General features: G+C 42.8%; 1 protein-coding gene across 5 annotated transcripts in view; it reads right to left on the reverse strand.

Moving 5' to 3' along the window:
- LOC137328029 (protein kinase C-binding protein NELL1-like) overlaps positions 1-15,467 on the reverse strand; it is a 617,180-nt gene that overhangs the window by 276,727 nt on the left and 324,986 nt on the right. For 4 of the 5 annotated variants that reach the window (XM_067994101.1, XM_067994103.1, XM_067994099.1 and 1 more), the window contains one exon: positions 5,166-5,291. The exons of the other annotated variant lie outside the window; for it this stretch is intronic. In XM_067994101.1, the coding sequence (XP_067850202.1) occupies positions 5,166-5,291 (126 nt within the window). The remainder of the gene's footprint in view (positions 1-5,165; positions 5,292-15,467) is intronic. 5 annotated transcript variants of the gene reach the window in all.

A 15,467-nucleotide genomic window follows, 5' to 3' on the forward strand; every position in this document is an offset into this window, starting at 1 on the left:
GAACAAATAGTCACGCAAGTAATGAGCTACAGTAGTCCAGCACTTGCAGTACCAATACTAGATTTGCTGCGGTGAATTTAAATCACACTGACCAAGATTTGTCTGATAATACAGTTACAGATATTTCTAAAACCATTCTACATTATACTGAAAGGGGAGAATTTGACATGCATTGACAAGTGCCAGAATCACAGCACTTTACAAGTTTAATTAAATAAACTTTTTCTTTGAAAACAAACTAATAAAAAAGGACCTGACAGCCACTTCAAAAGCAATAGCTTGTATTGATCAACCCAAAATTAGAGAGGAGAATGCCTTTATGTTAACAAATTAGTTTTTTTTTTCTGTATCTACTGCAGACATGTATACAGAAGAGAGAAAACCTGCCTGGAATTTCTGACCACTCTGCAACTTCAATTGATTGGTCGGAAACATTCTGGCTTTCAATAAGAAGGCACTCTAGGATGTACATCATTATACAACTTCACAAATTCCTAAAGGTTTTCAGCCTTCAGTATTGATTCCATTAAGAGCTGTTGTGCTAAACCTTGTTTTTTTTTTGATAAGATTGCTCAATTCTTGATTTGTAGCCCAAAACAGCAATGGCAAAATAAATGGTCATCACCATCCTTTTTGTTTTAAACTCATTCTCGGGATACGGGCATCTCAACAAAGCCAGCATTTATTGCCCATCCCTAATTGCCCTTGAGAAGGTGGTGATGAGCCACCTTCTTGAACCGCTGCAGTCCATGTGGTGAAGGTTCTCCCACAGTGATGTTAGGTAGGGAGCTCCAGGATTTTGACCCAGCGATGATGAAGCAACAGCAATAAATGTCTAAGTCGGGGTGAGGTGTGACTCAGAGAGGAACTTGGAGGTGATGGTGTTACCGTGCACCTGCTGCCCTTGTTCTTCCAGGTGGTAGAGTTTGCGGGTTTGGAAGGTTTTATCCTAAATATTTATCCGAAATAAATAGGCTAATTAAGGAAGCACATGACAGCACAGAATAAACCGAAAGATAGACAATCACCAAAGACAGCAGGCAGTTAGCAATAAAATCCAAGAGAGTAAACTGTGTGAAAAGCTCCCCTACATCTTTATGTATTGCAACAGTGCAACAAATTACACACCAATTGCAGATGATGAGGCCTTTTTTCCCCAATATGTCACGCTCAGATTATTACATTTTGAAGAGCCTCAGGGTTTTCTAATTTAGTGGCTTTCAGTAAGTGCATGCCAAAACTAAATTCAGAAGAACTTAGTAACTTTGGAAGGAAAATTGCTACTAAACTATTATTCTTCTCATTTCTCTGGGAGCCCATATTTCCCAGGTGTACTAAAAATTATCTAAATGTGAAGGCCCACTAACTAACTCTGGAGTGCTGAACTCTCACACGGAGAAAAGGGTTTAAAATTGCAACGTCAACTGAAATTTGACCTGTTACCTCAAATGATTTGAGTTTCAGCCACTGTTGGAAGAGCTGTCATAGAAAGCACCTTCCAGTGACCAAGTGGCTCATTTCAGGAAACTACAGGGAGGTCCATGGCTCCAGATTATCATCATCTCCCAGCTGAGGGAGCAAGGCAAGGAATATGAAGAATTACACATACACAATCTTTCATGAATAATTTCAGCATTTTCATAGCAGCAATGGCAGGACTTAAGACACCCAGAATAAAGCAGGAAGCTGCAGTATGAATCCAAGGAGCTCTGCCACAAGCTGCAGCTCTTGGTATTAAGTCTACTTATTGATGCTCTGTTCAAAGCAAAGCTCATTTACCTCCTACTATTTCATGTGGGCAGCAGCTGTACAACATCTGACAGAATTGTCCACCAGTTGTCTCCATAGCAACTCTTTGCGAGCACCACAGGGGCCAGTCGGCAGCTGGGGCATATACGTCCATTTTCTACATCTCCCTACCTCCCTCCAACTGAAATACAATTGTCTTAATAGTTACCAATCAGGCAAAGGAACAATAAGACCAAGGGTCTGACATGCTCACTTAAATCAAGTGAGCTCTTCACGCATTCCAGTTTGCTCTTTCCCCAATATGGAGCAACAGCAAACAAGTCTGAAACTTTCCAGATTGTGGTGATGATACTCAGAAGGGTTCATGTCTTGCAGGAATAAGAAGGAACCTCCTGCTGTGGACGGTAAGCTTCGTAAAGAGCAAAATACTAGGATGCCAGAGAAGCATTACTTATGTCCTGTTACGACGACACCTACACAGTCCAGGTTTGTAATAATATATGAACTGAGTATGAATATTTAGCGATGAGCGCCTAACTGTTAATGATTCAATTAAACAACTGATTGGATTATGACCAGAGATATGAGTCAGTCTGGAAAATGGAGTTTGTAAGGTGACAGTGAGCTGCTGAATTCTTTTTTATACAAGACCTCAGGATGTCCCAAAGCACTTTACAGTCAACGAAGTACTTTTGAAATGTACTCACTGTTGTAATGTAGGAAACGTGGCAACCAATTTGCACAAAGCAAGATCCCACAAACAACAATGTGATAATGACCAGATGATCTGTTTTAGTAATGTTTGTTGAGGGATAAATGTTATCCAGGACATATATAAAGTTGTTATAAATATTATACTTTCATCTTTTGATGCTAGATTATTAAGAACCTTAAAAACAACAAAAGAATATCATGTGGTGATAGAAGTGAAAGTGAAGAATCACTGTAAATGAGGTTCTATTTCTTTAGTTTACTTAGAGCACTGTATAGACACTAAGGTAGAAATTCCTTTGTGTACTGTTTATCCACATTGATTAATTCCATTCTATTACATGTCTTAATAACCTCATTAAAATAGTGAACACAGGAATTTCACCAAAATATGTTTGCCAATATGTTAAAAGTAGCCCACAAAGCAATTTCTACTCCAAAGGGTCTTAGTGTTGGATGTGACCCACAGTGACCTTCCCAACCACTTGGGCAGTGCACAGGTCAATGTGCTTATGTTGTTCCAGCTGCTGTGGAACCCACTTCCACCCACCCACCCCCCACCCAAGATTCGTGCACCCACAACCCAAACAGTATTGCAGAACCTCTTGCTAAAGCAGGTCTGAAATAGAAACACATCATCAGATATTCCCCATCTCCCTCAACATTCATCAGGAGAATGCATTACATGAGTAGTACTCAGGAAATGTTTTCCTTACTTTATATTGATGCTGACGTTTTGCACTAACATTAGCAAACAGAAGAAAACACGGGAAACTGAAATCTATCACTTTGTACCACAGTGTGTTAGAACTTCACTATGTCTCATCAACTTCACACCACAAATTGGAGTTCCCCCCCATTTTCACTCTTTTTTTCTCTTGCCTATTTTTTCATTTCTTATTCCCTTTTTCTTCACATGACTTCTGTGGTTCCCTTATTGCCTTATATTCTAATTTACACAGAGGGTTGCAAAAGGGTGCGTGGGTGGGAGGGAAGGGAAGGAAGTTGCATTTATGTAGTGCCTTATAACCTAAAGACATCGTAAAACGTTTTACAACCAATGGACTGCATTTGAAGTGTAGTCACTATTGTTATGCAGCAAACATGACAGCCAATTGTACACAGCACGGTGCCACGAACAGCAAATGAATGAATGACCAGATAATCAGTAGTGGCACAAATGTGGTATAATTAAATACACTCATAATATGTAACCACCAATAATATTTCCATCCTCTTCACAATGGACACTGGCCCTAAAGTACAACCTCACTGTCCAAGCTTGAAATGGGATTTAGAAGCTTGCCTTGCAACACTGTTACTAATCAATCTGATTGTTAAATGCACTAAAAATCTATTTTGAGCTACCTATAAACATCTTTAACGATTTACGTAAATATTAATCATGGAGCATTGTATAAGTACACATCAGGGATGGGTGGTTTACTGGAAAAAGATAAACTGGCATCGTAGCCAATATAACTCACTTGCATCTGACATTTATGAGATTTGTGGCTATTGTTGTTTAAAGGTTTATTTTCAATAAACAACCTGCCCACAAAATGTTTCTTATATTATTCCTTTTAATTTCTTCAATGGGGTTGAATGGAGGGAGGAGGATTGTGGATGAAAATGTGAGCAAGTCCTCATTTTTCGAAGATTGTATGTGAGGAGGGGTGTCTCAATTCTCATGAGGATTATGGCTCATTACACCCTCTTCACTTAAGGTAATGGGGCGGTGGGGGGGCGCAGTGCCGTGATAAGGGTGCAGGCAAAAGCTGTGAAAGAAAATATTTTAAGCTCTGTACAGCCAGGAAGATTTTGCGTTCCATTAAATACTTCCTTCTAGTTTTATCTGGCTCTCATCAAATAGAGTGCGTTACAGAGGATCCATTACTTGGAACAATTTGCTCATTTTTTTTCCCCAGGTGTAGCAAATTCTTTTTGTGACATGTTCCTAATGCTAAGATCTTACTCCATTAAACATGCAATGCTCAGCTTACATTTCAAAAATGAGTAAGGCTTAATTTAGTGTTCGACACATCAGTTTTCAAATGCTGAGAGTGACTGGACACCAACCATGTGTAATCTCCTCAGCTAACTGAGATTGCACAGTCAGCAAATTGCAGCAAGAGACTCTGCTTCTTCCCTGTCAACAGATAAATGGGGAGAGGAAGCAAATGATTCTCTGGGGGCTCTCTTCTGCCTTCCAATAATGGAAATAAAAAAGGTATATTTGGGAAGTTAAAAGGTGACTTCGGCACTAAATTTGGGTCACAATCTATCCCTGGAAAAAAACGTAACAATGTTGAAAAACATCCGACAGCTCATACAGCCAACCAACAGCAGGATACTTTGAAACTGCTCATTTCTCATTTAAACTCTACCAATATTTACTTAAGAATGACAAATACAAATTCTAAAGCACGAGTACGTGTTCAGTATTACAACTGAAGGACAACCACAGACAGAACACTCTCAGCATTATCATGAGTACAACTCACCCACCATCGGGTCACACACTGCCCTTATTTACAAAAGAGCAGGAATGGGGGACCATCTATCTTGGACTTTCTTGTGCTGCTGCTGGAGAGAATGCTGAATTCTCTCCAGCTCGGATAGTTTCCAAAGCATATTAATCAATGCCTTGTCGTTTTGAAACTTATCTGCTCCACAAACCCTTAGTTTTCCTAGACTGCTCTTACTTGTACAGGAGTAGTCATCAACTCTGGTGTATCCTGGGAGACAGTCACAGTGATACGATCCAGGCAAATTCACACACACAGTGTTTGCATGGCAGTAGTGTGTGCCATTCGCACACTCATCTTTATCTGTAACAAAATGGAGAGCAGACAAAGGTTAAAGATTACAAGTTGAAAGGTTAGATGGGTACAATGTATTAGTACATGTGGCTATTAGCAGTTGAATTATTAAAGATCTGGTGGCATGACTGCAGTTTCTGGAGACTTGAGTGCAGTGGCATTGGGTTTTCCTTTAAAGTATAATCGCAAGGCAAGGCAAATTAAATCCCCAGTCTTTGCCTTTGAAAACAACGCAGCCTGGACTTTCCTCGCATTGACTAGGAATGGATGGAAAATCTAGCCTATAATGTGAAAGCACGCATTGTGGGACATCTTGCTGGCTTTGCTCAGATTGATTTTATAGCCTGGAAATTACTGTCGTCGACATTATTGTACAGCATTAAATGTACTCGCATCGCATTCGTCTCTCTACGATTTTAACAGAGGCAATACCAGTTTATTCCAAAATGGATTAATGCCTCCTCCAAAATTGTGGAGAAGTAATTCGATATGAGCGCATTAAGTGTCTTTGTAATAAAATCACTCAGAGTAATTTCCAGGAATAATTCATGGGCTTTTGCTGTTGGCAACTGAAAGAAACTGACAGAAAGGGGCTTAGGAGTATTTTGTGAACACTTTTCTTTTATGTTTTGTGCACTCTTTTCTTTTGCATCTTGATTCTTTCGCCTTGATTTTGAAAATTCTCACCCTTGTTTTCAAATCCCTCCATGGCCTCGCCCCTCTCTATCGCTATAACATCATCCAGCCTTACAACCCTCAGAGATCTCTACGCTCCTCCAATTCGGGCCTCTTGCGCATCCCCGATTTTAATCGCTCCACCATTGGCGGCCGCGCCTTCAGCTGCTGCGGCCCCAAGCTCTGGAATTCCCTCCCTAAACCTCTCCGCCTCGTTACCTCTCTCTCCTCAAAACCTACTTCTTTGACCAAGCTTTTGGTCACCTGTCCTAATATCGCCTTACATGGCTCAATGTCAAATTTTGTTTGAAAATGCTCCTGTGAAGCGCCTTGGGACGTTTTACTACATAAATAAATGTGAGTAGTTGTCGTTGTTGTTAACATATCTTTCAGATTTGTCAGATTTCTTCAATGGTTTAGCAGCTATGTGCCTAAGGTGTTTGTATCAGATATCTGCACACAATGCCAGGTTCTGTGGTGGACTAGATAAGGTCTCCATCAAGGAGCTCAAACCTTCGCAGTCTCAGTTCTAACTGTTGACCATTTGCTGCATGGCTGATATTTTCTTTTTTTCAGATAACTGGAAACAATCCACATTCTCAGAGGGAGACCACATTATGGCATGGTGGGGGGGGGGGGTGGTGGAGGGGGAAGTTTGCAAACAAATGAGTCGGACAAAGATGACAAAATAACACAGGTTACCTAAAAACACGAGTCAAGAATTTTAGCTGTGATTGCGGGACTCCCATCTGTCCAAGTGAACTACCACAGACCTGGTGAACTTCCTGGGGTGAGCCCTAATTTCAGTTTGTCAGCAAAGTTCATACCTGCACTGAGAAATTCACTGCTGAGGGAGGTTGGTGGTGGGGGGGGTAGGTGGCCAGAAAATGGTCACTGCTGTAAGAATCAGATGCCTGCGGCGGCTTAAAGGAGTGGGGGGTCAGCCTCAGACATTGCATATATTTACAGACTCCAATGTATTGGCCAATTCTATTGACATAGAACTGCCAATCCATTGTCCTCCATTCTGTTTTGGATTCTTCTTGGGGCATTTGAATTATTCCAGGCATTGCACCTTTCCTGGATTCCTGCTGAATGCTGGTGTTTCTGACGTCCAGTGCTATTAGGGCTGCAATGATGGAAAACGTGACACCTGACCTCATTCTGTCACTGCTGCCTTTTTAGAGTACCTCTGCCCATATTTGGACAGGTCGATCCAGCCTCAGACAAAAGTGGCACTGGAATATTTCTATGTGTGCAGTACTGGATGATACAGTATCCGGCCACATGGGTCCCCACCCAATTTTCCACCCCTGCCCACCCCATTACCATCAGAATGCTGACAAAGGCAAGAAGGAAAATCCTGCCTACCGGCTTATTGCATGTAAATACATCACGATGAAAACAAAAGTTCTTCTTTCTCTTCAAACAATAAAAAAAGCAAACATGATGGAGTAGAATTTGTACCTTGTTGCGTCAGTTTTACGGGCACAAATCAGGCGCAACAAGGCCCAATTTTAGGGACTAACATCCTGCGTCCCCAAAGGACGCCTGATAAACATCCAATCCAAAATTCGGTCAAGCCATTTTTCAAGGGTTAAGTCCCTTATATATGTATGTGAGGGGCTTAACACTTGTTTTAGGTCCCCTCACAGACATTGGTCGGAGCTGAGCGGGGCAGGACTGTATAAATCTTCTTCAAATCCAGACCAAAGTAAGGCATGGGTCAAGAAGCAACACTTCATACAATGAATCTTTCCAGGCATTGAGTGATAAAACTACTGACTTTCTTAATGCCACAACCAAAAACGTCCAAAACTATTTATGAAGCTCAACGTAAGCTCAAGGAACAGCACCTCATCTTTCGTTTAGGCACTTTACAACTTTCCGGACTCAACATTGATTTCAATAACTTCAAGTCATAACCACTCTCCCATTTTTTGGGTCAGCTAGTGCTGGTAATGGTTCTGCTGCTGCCATTTACAGCTACTCCTGATCAATCTTTTGTTTCTTAACCTTCCTTGCCATGTACCATCATCCCTTTTGTCATTTAATCATTCGTGCCCTCTACGCTATCACAGACCTTCACTTTTGTTCTTTCCTCCCCCGCTTTCCCTGGCGCTGTACTTGCTTAAAATCTGTTAAAAAACTGACATCTTCCAATTCTGACGAAAGGTCATCGACCTGAAATGTTAACTCTGTTTCTTTCTCCACAGATGTTGCCTGACTTGCTGAGCTTCTCCAGCATTTTCTGTTTTTATTTCAGATTTCCAGTATCCACAGTATTTTGCTTTTGATTCAGTTTTTAATTCACTGCTGCTTCTCTTCCAGGATTGCCCAAATTCTGCTGTTTTCTCCGACGGGATTTCCCTTTGTCTCTTTTACCTTGTTCACCTTCATTGCTTTCTGTTTCCCTTCTCATGTTTGATCGGGTTTCTTCGAAAACTCGCTTTCACAGCCACATCCCTTTCCTCAGCAACTGTCTACGGCTCCAACTTATTCCACGTGGTTTCCGACTTAAATTCCACCCTTAATGTTTCGGATCCACCCGTGATTACAGATATCTCCACGATATTCAGCGTTCCTCGAACCACTGCTCTCGCCGCTTCCTGAGATCCACGCTCAACGCCATGCGCTGCCGCACGCACACTCTCGACCTCTCTCTCCAGCAGCACCGACTCACTCTACTTCAGAGCTTTCCTGGTCCGCAGTTCCATTTCATCCTTTGCCTCATCCGGCGCTTTAACAAAAAACTTATTTTCTTCCTTTCAGGTGTCAAAGACCGCAAGCTTCAACAACTCTTAGATACCAATGCCCCTCTTGATCCTTCTTCCCCTTCGCTTTCTTCTGACCCCATCCCTCCCTCAAATCTCACCCTTTGTCGTGTTTTCACTGTCCCCATCTGACCTACTCTCTGACCCTGAACGATCAGTCCTCAGCAAAGGCCTCAGCTTCGTCCCCTTACACCCCCACCTCAATGAATTTCAAGCTCGACACGATGCTGAGCTCTTCTTCCGTTGCCTTCGCCTCCGCGCCCACTTCTTTGGCCAGGTGTCTTCCTCCCGCACAACGGACTCTTTCTCCCGCCTTCAGTGTTCTCGGTCCACCTGGACCCCTCACCCTGGCCTCTTACCCTCTCTTGATCTTTTCGTTGTGAACTGCCGGCATGACATCGGCCATCTCAATTTCTCTACTCCCCCCACTCACTCCAACCCACCTGCCTCTAAACTTATAGCACTCCGTTCTCTCAGGTCCAACCCTGACATTGTCATTAAACCTGTTGACGAGGGCAGTGCTGCTGTTGTTTGGTGAACAGACCTCTACCTTGCAGAGGCTGAACGCCAACTTTCTGACACCTCCTCCTACCTCCCCCTGGACCATGACCCCCATCACCGAACATCAAGCCATAGTTTCCCAGACCATCACTGACCTCATCTCCTCTGGAGATCTTCCCTCCACGACCTCCAACCTCATAGTTCCCCAACCCCACACTGCCCGCTTCTACCTCCTTCCCAAGATCCACAAACAGGACAGCCCCGGTAGACCCATCGTTTCAGCCTGTTCTTGCCCCATGGAACTTATTTCTTCCTATCTTGACTCTATTTTTTCTCCCCTTGTCCAGTCTCTTCCAACCTACATCCACGACTCTTCTGACGCTCTCCACCACTTTAACAGTTCCCAGTTCCCCGGCCCTAACCGTCTCCTTTTCACCATGGACGTCCAGTCCCTCTACACCTCCATCCCCCACCAGGACAGCTTGTGGGCCCTCCACTTCTTCCTTGAACGGAGGCCCAACCAGTCCCCATCCACCACCACCCTCCTCTGCCTGGCTGAACTTGTTCTTACGTTGAACAACTTCTCCTTCGACTCCACTCACTTCCTCCAAATAAAAGGTGTCGCTATGAGGGTCCATATGGGTCCCAGCTATGCCTGTGGGATACGTGGAACATTCCTTGTTCGAGACCTACTCAGGTCCCCTCCCTCACCTCTTTTGACAACTGTATCAGTGCTGTTACCTGCTCTCGCCCCGCACTGGAAAATTCATCAACTTTGTTCCCAATTTTCACCCTTCCCTCACCTTCACATGGTCCATCTCTAACTCTTCCCTTCCTCGACTTCTCTATCTCCATTTCTGGGGATAGGCTTCAACCAATATCTACTATAAGCCCACGACTACCACAGCAACCTTGATTACACTACCTCCCTCCTCGCTTCCTGTAAGGACTCTATTCCCTTCTCCCAGTTTCTCCGTCGCATCTGTTCTGACGATATCACCATCCGCACCAGTGCTTCTGATATGTCTTCCTTTTTACTCAACCGAGGATCCTTCTCCACTGTAGTTGACAGGGCCCTCGACCGTGTCCATCCTATTTCCCGCACTTCTGCCCTAACCCCTTCCATTCCCTCCCAGAACCATGATAGGGTCCCCTTGTCCTTATCTTGCACCCCACCAGCCTCCACATTCAACCTATCATCCCCTACCATTTCCGTCACCTCCAGCGCGATGCCACCACAAAATACATCTTCCCCTTTCAGCATTCGGAAGGGACACTCCCTCCGCGACATCCTGGGCCACTCTTCCACCAATGGTGAAGAGTGTCAATAGTGATAGAATTGGTGATAGATTGGGAAATGTTGATGTACAAAGGGACCTGGGTGTCCTTGTACACCAGTTACTGAAAGCAAACATGCAGGTGTAGCAAGCAGTTAGGAAGGCAAATGGTATGTTGGCCTTCATTGCAAGAGGATTTGAGTACAGGAGCAAGGATGTCTTACTGCAGTTGTACAGGGCCTTGGTGAGACCACACCTGACGTGTTGTGTGCAGTTTTGGTCTCCTTACCGAAGAAACGATATACTTGTCTTAGAGGGAGTGCAGCGAAGGTTAACCAAACTGATTCCTGGGATGGCAGGACTGTCATATGAGGAGAGATTGGGTCAACTTGGCCTGTATTCACTCGAGTTCAGAAGAATGAGAGGGGATCTCATTGAAAACGTATAAAATTATGACAGGGCGAGACAGACTGGATGCAGGGAGGATGTTTCCCCTGGCTGGGGGGTCCAGAACGAGGAGTCACAGTCTCAGGATACGGGTGAAGGACATTTAGGACTGAGATGAGGAGAAATTTCTTCACTCAGATGGTGGTGAACCTGTGGAATTCTCTACCACAGAAGGCTGTGGAGGTCAAGTCACTGAATATATTTAAGAAGGAGCTAGATAGATTTCTAGACACAAAAGGCATCAAGGGGTATGGGGAGAGAGCAGGAATATGGTATTGAGATAGAGGATCAGCCATGATCATATTGAATGGCGGAGCAGGCCTGAAGGGCCGAATGGCCTGCTCCTTCTCCTTTTTTCTATGTTTCTATTTTTCCATCACCACCAACACCCACTCTCCTCCCCACTGCACTTTCCCGTGCGAGTGCAGGAGATGCAACACCTGTCCCTTCACCTCCTCCTTTCCCACCATCCGGGTCCCCAAACACTCCTTCCAGGTGAAACAGCGAATTACTTGTACTTCTTTCAAGTTAGTGTACTGCATCCGCTGCACTCAATGCGGTCTCCCCTACATTGGGGAGTCCAAACGCAGACTGTGTGATCGCTCTGCCGAAACCCTCCGCTCTGTCCGCAAGCGAAACCCTGACCTGCCGGTCACTTGCCATTTTAATTCCCCTTCCCGCTCCTACTCTGACCTCTCTGCCCTCGGCCTCTTACACTGTTCCAATGAAGCTCAACATAAGCTCAAGGAACAGCACCTCATCTTTCGATTAGGCACTTTACAACCTTCCGGACTCAACATTGATTTCAATAACTTCAGATCATAACCACTCTCCCATTTTTTCGGTCAGTTAGTGCTGGTAATGGTTCTGCTGCTGCCATTTACAGCTACTCCTGATCAATCTTTTGTTTCTTAACCTGTCCCATTACCACATTCCTTGCCTTGCACCATCATCCCTTTTGTCATTTAATCACTCCTGCCCTCCACCCTATCAGAGACCTTCCCTTTTGTTCTTTCCTCCCCTCCCCCTGGCTCTTTACTTGCTCAAAAACTTTAACTCTTTTAACATCTTCCAGTTCTGACAAAAGGTCTTTGACCTGAAACGTTAACTCTGTTTCTTTCTCCACAGAGGCTGCCTGACTTGATGAGCTTCTCCAGCATTCTCTGTTTTTATTTCATAACTATTTACTGATGATCTTTAGTTCAAACACCCCATTAGATCCAATTAACAGCAGAAAGTCTCTTCACTGAAATATTACTATGACAATTTACAAACCAAGATGGCTTGTATTGCAGACAAATGTTGTTATAAACTGGATAGCCAGGTGGTGAAGAATAGAATACTAGAGCTTGATCTTCATTTGCTTCCAAGCCTTTATTCACAGAGATCCACATTACCCACTCCACACCCGAGATCAGCTCTCTTATAAATGGATACAAGAGAGTTCTCAATTGATATGCACCACCTGAATGCAATTAACACTAATTGATATAAATCACATGGATACAATTAACAAATGAATCTTTCCCTTCCTAATAACTATTGTTGCAATTAACTATCACATGGTGAATACATCACTGCACACTCAAAGAACTGGGTTTATTTTATGGGATTTTCTTTTTAAGATGCCAGGATAATTGTTTCCAAGTTACAATGGTTAAGGTTAATCTAACATGATTAACACTTTTTTTTAAAAGACATGAGGTTAAGCACAATCAGGTTACAGTGACTAACATGATTAATATCCTGCCTGCTGTGAAAAGAACATCTAATACTTCAGATGTTATATATTCATCAGCTATGACAACATTACTTCGCAAGGCAGAATCTGAAACGATTATTTTTTTTTAAAAGTCACACTGCGAACAAATCTGTCTAGATTGTATCTGTTGTATTCAGTAATAAGTACAAAAAGAGATTACGTCTGGAATACATTTTACTGTGTTTTCTTCTCTTTAGAGCAGAGAAGGTTAAGAGGAGGTTTGATAGAAGTGTTCAAAATCATGAAGGGTTTAGATAAAGTAAATAAAGAGAAACTGTTCCATTGGCGGAAGGGTTGAGAACCAGAGGACACAGATTTAAGGTGATGGGCAAAAGAACCAAAGGCAACATGAGGAAAAACTTTTTTTTACGCAGTAAGTAGTTATAATCTGGAATGCACTGCCTGAAAGGGTGGTGGGAGCAGATTCAGTCGTGGCTTTCAAAAAGAAATTGGATAAATACTTGAAGGGAAAAAATTTGCAGGGCTACGAGGAAACGTGGCGCATTGGGACTAACTGGATTGCTCTTACAAAGAGCCGGCACAAACTTGACGGGCCAAATGGCCTCCTTCTGTGCTGTAACCATTCTATGATTCTACAATTACAATCATTTTTAAATGGAACCTGCCGTAATATCTATACATCCTTAACTTATGTGATAGTTATAGGTTTGTTTGTTATTGTATGTATTTTTATTATACCTTTTAGAGCTTATAACATTGGAGGTTCAGTTACATAATTCCCCAAAAGTGTGATAAAACCAGAAAAAAAGACCAATAGAATTTTGGATTATATAAACAAGGGCATTAAGAAGAAGGTGAAGAACTCGCGTTCAGATAATGCCTTTCATGACCTCAGGACATCCCAAAACATTTTCCACACAATGAAATAGTTTTTGAAGTGTAGTCACTGTCGTGATGTAAGAAACACGGCAGCCAATTTGCACATAGCAAGGTCCCACAAACAGCAATGAGATGACCTGCTCGTCTGTTTTAGTGATGTTGACAATTGTAAACAATTTTACAACACCAAGTTATAGTCCAACAATTTTATTTGAAATTCACAAGCTTTCGGAGGCTTCCTCCTTCCTCAGGTGAATGTTGTGGAAATGAACCACCTGAACATTTCCACAACATTCACCTGAGGAAGGAGGAAGCCTCCGAAAGCTTGTGAATTTCAAATAAAATTGTTGGACTATAACTTGGTGTTGTAAAATTGTTTACAATTGTCAACCCCAGTCCATCACCGGCATCACCACATTAGTGATGTTGGTTAAGGGAGAAGTGTTGGCCAGGACATCAGGTGGAACTCCCCTGCTCTTCTTCAAAATAGTGCTATGGGATCTTGTACGTTCACGAGAGGGCTGACGGCCTCGGTTTAACGTCTCATCCAAAATATGGTACCTCTAACAGTGCAGCACCTACTCAGTGCCGCTTTTTCTTCATGTGTCCCTTTTTTGTCTCTGCCTATTATTGTTGTTCACCTTTGCCCACCCTCACGCAAGTCTCCTACTCTTGCTTAGTGTAAAGCTTTGCTTTCACATGTATGGCTCTAATCCCATCTCCAAGATGCCTATTGTAGGAATATGGTTTAAAACAAGCATAGAAAATAAGAGGGCACAAGTTCAGCACCTCAGTGAGAACAAGGACAGCTCACACAGCAGAACATCAGGGAGGCCATAGAGTAGACAACATTAATGTCAAAAGGTGGTTTACACCAAATCAAGAGATGTGGTTGCTAAGAAACTGACATTAGTAGGGCTGTGCAAGGCTAAATAAGGGGGCTGTACTCAAATAAGAAAGGCCATGCATTCCTCAGAGGAACAAACAGCTTGTAAACAGAGATGGAGGTTGAGGTCATTAGCTACATTACGTAAAACAGTTTGTCTTGAGTTGCTAAAGTGGCGTCAGTGGGATGGTTTACAATCATGATATAAGACCAATTAGGATCCTTCAACTTGATTGGTTAAGGAGATACACAGTTGCTTGCCCCGTTCACAAAGGGCCCAGATGCCCTGTAGAGGGCGCCATGCTATTTGGATCTCCCGCTGTCAGCAACTTGCAGTGTAGTGCAAAACCCCATGGAAAGTCGATGGGCAAGTGCAAGTCCAACGAACAGCTAGTGCTGTACGTTCGCCACTCACAGCAAAATCCGGCCCAATATGTTTGCAAGGAAACGTCAGAAGGATACAAACTTAAGGCAACAATAACTGAAATGATTTTGTGCATTTAATAACTAAGACAACACAATAATGAACAAATGTAAAATAGTAATTGTAGGGATAAGAGGAAGTTAACAAAAATACCATGGCATATTCTAGACTTGGTTTTGAATATTACCACTGTAATTTAAAGAAACGAATCCACTATATACCACAGAATCTAGATCAACTCAATATGTGTGTCTATCAAATACATCTAACTTGGATTGCATTTGTGGATCTCTAAAGGCAGTCATAATGATTTAAAACACAGGTAAATCAATAATGGTGCCTCTATTGTTGCTTAACTTTAGCCAAATAGATTCTGTCCTTGACCCGTCCAGGACATCCTCTCTCCCCAGCACTGCAATATTCTACTTAATCAATACTGCCACCCCACCTCCTTTCTTTTCTTCCCTATCTTTCCTGAACACCTTGTATCCAGGAATATTTATTACCCAATCCTGTCCTTTTTTGAGCCAGGTCTCTGTTATCACCACTACATCATATTCTCATGTGGCTATTTGCGCCTGCAGCTCATCAACCTTATT

The sequence above is a fragment of the Heptranchias perlo genome, chromosome 12 (genome assembly GCF_035084215.1).
Source record: "Heptranchias perlo isolate sHepPer1 chromosome 12, sHepPer1.hap1, whole genome shotgun sequence".
In the NCBI taxonomy this organism is placed as follows: Eukaryota; Metazoa; Chordata; class Chondrichthyes; order Hexanchiformes; family Hexanchidae; genus Heptranchias; species Heptranchias perlo.